Source organism: Fulmarus glacialis, unplaced genomic scaffold, assembly GCF_000690835.1.
Source record: "Fulmarus glacialis isolate BGI_N327 unplaced genomic scaffold, ASM69083v1 scaffold26496, whole genome shotgun sequence".
NCBI lineage: Eukaryota > Metazoa > Chordata > Aves > Procellariiformes > Procellariidae > Fulmarus > Fulmarus glacialis.
The window spans coordinates 39,401-45,400 of record NW_009216607.1 but is presented as its reverse complement, the minus strand read 5'-3'; the positions used below and the strand labels follow the sequence as shown (position 1 = coordinate 45,400).

General features: G+C 45.3%; 1 protein-coding gene across 1 annotated transcript in view; it reads right to left on the bottom strand.

Moving 5' to 3' along the window:
* Positions 1-250: 250 nt before the first annotated feature.
* Positions 251-6,000, bottom strand: part of POU2F3 (POU class 2 homeobox 3) — a 42,089-nt gene continuing 36,339 nt past the window's right edge. Inside the window, exons 10-14 of the mRNA XM_009579375.1 lie at positions 5,022-5,158; positions 3,579-3,740; positions 1,957-2,023; positions 1,241-1,373; positions 251-290 (exon numbers count right to left, since the gene is read on the bottom strand). Coding sequence (XP_009577670.1) covers positions 251-290; positions 1,241-1,373; positions 1,957-2,023; positions 3,579-3,740; positions 5,022-5,158 — 539 coding nt within the window. The remainder of the gene's footprint in view (positions 291-1,240; positions 1,374-1,956; positions 2,024-3,578; positions 3,741-5,021; positions 5,159-6,000) is intronic.

The following is a 6,000-nucleotide window of genomic DNA, read 5'->3' as shown; positions in this document are numbered from 1 at the left end:
CTCATTCTTGAAGTGAATGCCTGGAAGAGTATTACAATGTCACTGTTGGCGTTGAGAATCCTTGGGGAAGGTCAGCTGCAGTTTGAGTCCCTGGAGAGTTCTGCTGCTATGGGTTCCCTTAAACAAGACCTTCATTTGGCAGCATTTTGAAGGCACTGGAACGCCAGATGTTGCCCCAAGCATTGTTCCTAGAGAAGTTGGTCCATAGCTAGAAGTCAGAGCTCCTTTTACACATGATGGAGGAGTCATCTCAGTGGAGGTAGGTAGGTTGATTCCATCGGTACCAAGATCTGTTTGCAACACAGGGAATAAGAGCTACAATTGCCATGTTGTTAACAGTTTCCCCTTCAAATGAAAATCATTATTACTCCGTTTGTAACCTTACTTCGACTTGGCAGCCAGCAAATGATCCTTTGCTCCTATAGGAAGCTCATAGCAAAACCCCTGTCTTTCTAAGCAAGGCCTTCCATTGTGCTCGTGATTTCACATACTACCTGGCTGTTGGACTTCTTCCATGTAAGAGGAGGTCTGATTCACAGCACAGGATGAGATCCATGACTCAGAAAGCCCAGCAGCTATGGGTAACGCCCTCTGCTCTCTGTTGCCTTCCTACTAACACAGCATCCTTGATGCGATGTAGCAGAAACTACAAGTGCAGAGAGGCCTGAGCAGCACACGCTGTGGCAGAGGCATGTTCAGTGAAATAACCAGAAGGGCTCTGAGCCCATAAGTGTGGCTTAATGCTTTGTAGCATCTAAAGGCAGCACAGAGGAAAATCTTTGTTCTTGTTTCATCTGCCACTGTGGGGTAGCTACTCTGCAGCAGAGCTCTCTGGGTGACACTGCAGGGGAGAAAACTGGCTGTGGAGGGGGTTATCCAAGCAGAAACAGCAAAATAAGCCTTCCTCCACACAAGGAGTTCGTTTAGGACAGTCCTTATGGCCAGTGTTTCTATTCAGGTTTTTGGTTGTGTGGTGGTTTTTTTTTTTTTTCCTTTTTTTAACCAGCACAGTTTTTCAGGCAAAACTTGATTTACTATTTGTCTTCAAGCAGAAAAATAGCCATATCCCAAGAAGCTTCAGGATAGATGTGAAGCTTCACATAAGAACGTGCCACCATGTAGCTCCACATTGCTGGAGTCTCTAAGGGCTTGCACATTCTTTTCTAAGGTCCCATTGCTTTTCTCCCAAGCCCTCCGATGACCTTGCCAAGGAGCAAGCTGTGGGCCCCCGCTGCCTTACCCTGAAGAGTTGAAACCGGATGAGTTCATTGCAGCTTTGGAGTTGCTCTGGGCTGTGCCGGGGCTGCTGGCATGGAGTGCACTTCCAGGGGACGAGGGCCTGCTGGAGTTCCCTGGGGAACACGATGATGTTACTGTGTAGCAGAGAAAGCAGAATAAGGCTGGGATCTCCTTTTTCTGCCAAGGACAGCCCAAGCCCAGACACTTCCACTATATCTCGTACCCATCCTGTTGTTATCTGATTCACTGTCTGCCCTGCAGCAGCAAGGCAGAACCTGTGCCCCAGCCACAGAGAAGGTGAGGGTCTCCAGGACAGCTCTCTCTGGCGCTTGGTTTCTATTTGTGTGAATCACACTTCTTGAAGGAGATCTGACAGTGTTCTGCTGAAGAAAAGCAGTAACCTACCCCCAAGCACTCCTCTTGTTGGGCTTCTAGGTGTGCCTGGCTCCCAAACCTAAACACCCCAGTAAAATTTGCCTAGGATTGTCCTGGGAAAGTTACCATGCCGAGGAAGCTTTCCATGTCTTTGTTCCAGCCAAGAGAAAGACTGCTGTTCTTATCCCTCATACACTAGTTATGTGGGGATACTTTCGCTGGCCAAACCCAAGGGTCTTAATAAGAGTGGCCTGCAAACGTGACCTAGAAACCAAGGAGTCAGAGAGCAAGAGCAGAGGAAGGAGGGAAGGAATGGCGAGTGAGGCAGGTTTCAAGGCTTACCAGTCCCAGGCATGGTGCTATGCACCGGATTGACGGAGAGGGGCCCCAAGGACCCTGAGGTAGAGACCTAGAGAGAAACAGAAGCAAACAGTAAGCAGTTGGCACTATGAGGGTATAGATTACAAAATGCCACTCCTTTCACATTTCCTTTAGAGTCTGCTGGCTCCCAGGCAGACTTCTTATCTACAGAAATTTCTATTCATACTCTAGGGTAGAAGCACCATTCCCATATCCAGGGCCATGGGAAGAAACCGGAATGAGTATTACATGTGCCTGACACTCTCTACATAGGTCTAAATTTATGGATCAGCTATGGAAAAGCCTGAAATTATCAAACACTAGCCAAACTTTCTGGAAGTCCCGAGATCCAGTTGGTAGGAGGCACTGCCCTTTGGATGCTTCAGACTGGATGTTCCTAGGCTGAAACTTCCCAGCTCACTCTGGTCTTGGGCACAAATAATCCCTTTTCCTTTAGGGAGTTCTTGATAGGTGAGAACTCTCAGGTGACAGTAATTTGGTGGCTGCAATCAAAGCAAGCCTGGGGCATTTGTTGTTCAACCGTGATACTTCAACTACAGGCAACGCATTGTTCAGAATGACTGATGAGCAAAGGTATACTTTGTACAATGCATTCACAGGAAAACTATTCACCAAAGCTACTGCTTTAAAAATTCATGGCTTGCAAGCAGCATTTTGTGTTTGTGACTGTAGACCAAATATGTTGTGCAACAAGTGACCAAACTTCTTGTGATGTTTTCCTGCCTTCTGATAGATAATTCCAAAACCCAGAAGATTTCAATATTGCTTGTGAATATGTACTCTCCCGCCCACTACTCACGTGTGCTCCAGCACTAATAACACTGTAGGGAGGTTCCTGCCACTTTTATATGTGGAAGCAACTAAGGAACTATTAACTATCAGAAATGCAATAGTAGCTTGTTATCCACACTAGCCACCGACAGTAGATTACAAGGACATGCTTTCAACCTTCCTGGCAATGAAAATATGCTTCCCAAAATGTGAATGTACAACATGAGAGAAGGACAATTAGCACTACTGAAGTGTATTCTGCATTTCTGCACAGAGGTAAAACAACAAACTGATATGTAAATGGTTACCATTAGATTTCAGAATTAACAACTAAATTGACATGACTGGATGTAATTCTCATTCCATGGAATGCTGATTCCTCCTCTGTTAACTTTGGAAAGTTTTTATTTACCAATCTCAGGGTGAAAAGTTTTGGGATAACACCCCTATTTGGATAAATTATCCTACAATTAAACTGACCTGTACCTTCTAGGAAACTTGTATTTTCTTTCTATTGTTTTCATTAATAGAATAAAAATAAATGTTCTGTAAGTGTGGGCATGAGATTCCATTCACGCTGGGAAGTTGAGTATATTCCCAATCGTGGCTAGCCCAGCTGCCTCTCTGCACACTCCTGCAGGTGTAATCCCTCACTGGACTGTGGAGTGGGCTTGCCCGCAACTCAGGGACTTGTGTGTACAAGGAAATGTCCTGTCCCGTTTCCTTTTCCAGTAAACCCTGCTGCATCCCCCCACACTTTTCCCTTCTTGTCTGGGATGGCATGTAGAACTCCTTAATCCAAAGTCTCTCACCAGTCTGGAATTGTAGATAGGTGATTTGATGGGGGATGGCATCGGGCAGCTGATCCGTTTTTCCTTCTGGCGCCGGTTGCAGAACCAGACCCGAACCACCTCCTTTTCCATGGAAAGCTGCTCTGCTATCAAGGATATCTCCTCTGAACTGGGCTTGGGGTTCTGCTGAGAAAGGGCAGGAGGTTAAAGAAAGCCCCGAAGAGCTGTGACTTACAGCATCAATGTATGCTTCTGTTGCTGGGGAGGCAGAGGACAAGGGTGGGGTTGGCTGTAAACTGGGGAGGGGAGAAAATTTGCTTCTAAGACAAAGGGTAAATATTTGGGTGAGAGATTATGTTCTGTGAACCAGAAAGTGCCTCTGATTCAACATCAAGTCTCATGGAAGCGGTGGGGGATGAGTCACAGTACCTGGCCCTGTTATTGCAAAGCACCATGCTCTTTGATCTTAACAGCACCCTGAATCATTGCTTGGGGGGAAGCTAATGACTGGTGGTCGTCTTATCACTACACAGGACACACAAGCTCTGAGTGCTGTTTCTACACCTACCTGCACCATCTCAGAAGAGCCATTTCTTCTCTTTCTTCCTGAATCCCTTATTTATAAAGGGAAATAATAGTACCTATCCTTTATTCTGAGCCACTTCTTTTCTGGTGCATTTGACAGCATTTAGCTCTATGGGTTTTGATCTGAGTTGGAGACTTGAGGGTCAAAAATACCTAGCACAGAGATGCCAAGACAGTTTTCCCATTACAAAGAATGCCTTATACTGGCTAAAAATGAGGTGCCCATAATGACCTGACAATGATTGTCTTCTGTTCTCATTAACAGTTGTAGGAGAGATTTTGATATGATCAGATATGAGGGAGAAACCAACAAAAAATGAGGGCTGGTCAAAACCAGTTTTGATGAAAAATTTTCAACGGACAAGTGAGTCCTACTGATTTAAAGCTCTGTTTGTTCTCTGTAGTGATTTTTCTTGAAAATCTTGATGCTTAAAAAGTAAAAGGTTCCACTTCTGAAATGATTCAGCAGCAATATCTGGAGCAACTAGTTCTGTGGTCTCACAAGACCTGCTTAACGGGGCATCTGTTTCCGTGCTGCACCGTGGCCACACAGTTCCTGTGACACCTGCCCGCAACTCGCAAAGAGAAGAGGTGGGTGCAGGAGGTCAGCTCTGGCTAGGACACTGCTCAGGAAGATAATGGGGAGGTGCTGTGATGAAATTGTAATTCCTTTAAAACAACATTTACCAAGGAAATAATTAGGTCTGATTTCTTTGGTTTTGATGCTTTCCCTGTTAACCCCTTCAACCACTTTCTAACCTGCTATCAAAACAAACAAAAAAAAAGAGATTTCTTTTTTTGAGGATTCAGTGCTACTATGACCTAGCAAATGCCAAATTCAGAGAGAGTTCACAACACATTAAAAGATTTTCCCCTCACATCTTGAAATCTTTTCTCCAGCGTGGAGCGAATGTTGGTCTCAATGCTGGTTCGCTTCTTTCTTTTCCGTCCAAACATCTCATTCACTGAGGGGTAGGAATTGGGAGTGCTCATGGAAGAATCTAAAGGAGCAGATTCTGGGGAAAGAGGGAGGAGAAGAGAGATATTCAGGAAGATAATGAGTTATTTTCATTCCTAGATCCTTTCTGGTGGCATCTCCTAAAATAAGTAAAATGTTCCTATGTTGTGGATCCTTCCTCTGATGGTGATTAAAATTGCTCCAACAGTCCCAAATCCATCAATGATCTTGTCCAAATCAGGAAAGAAATATGAGTGCTAAAATTTTAATCAACACACTGTTTTTCCTTTTTCTAGCTTGTTTTCCACCCTGCTCGGATGGGGACCACACGGTTTCCAATTTCACACAGTTAAAGATGTTGACTTACACCACTGGGATCAGGCCTCATGTAGCTGAGACACCTCCTGACATAAATTGGTCAAACATGCAACTCCTGAAGGGCTGCGTGAAGCACATGAGACTAATGCCACTCCTACAGTGGCTTGCAGCCAGCAGAGGACACCAGCCCAATACTGCTGCTACTGGGGATTCCCCTTCCTTTTCTAATTACTGCTCATGGGCTGTTCTCTGAGCACTTCAGAAAGAGTCCCTTCCTACTCTTTCCAGTTTACACAAGGAGGGACTGAATGGACTAGCCTAGCGATTTGCCCCAGGCCAGGCAACAGAGCAAGAGACAATGCAGGAAGGCACTGCCCCATACACCAAATTGCAATATGAATCCCATATTGCCAGAGAGAAAGGACAGATGTGGTTTGATATCTAGCCTGCTATGCAACCCGCTGTGTGATCCACAGAGGAAAGCAGTCTGTTACCAGCCCAGCCACAGATCTGAGAGGTCTCAGCTCCAGCTCCGATTTTCCTGGCTTTTATTGGAGGTTCCTGGATGGATCCTCCCGTCCT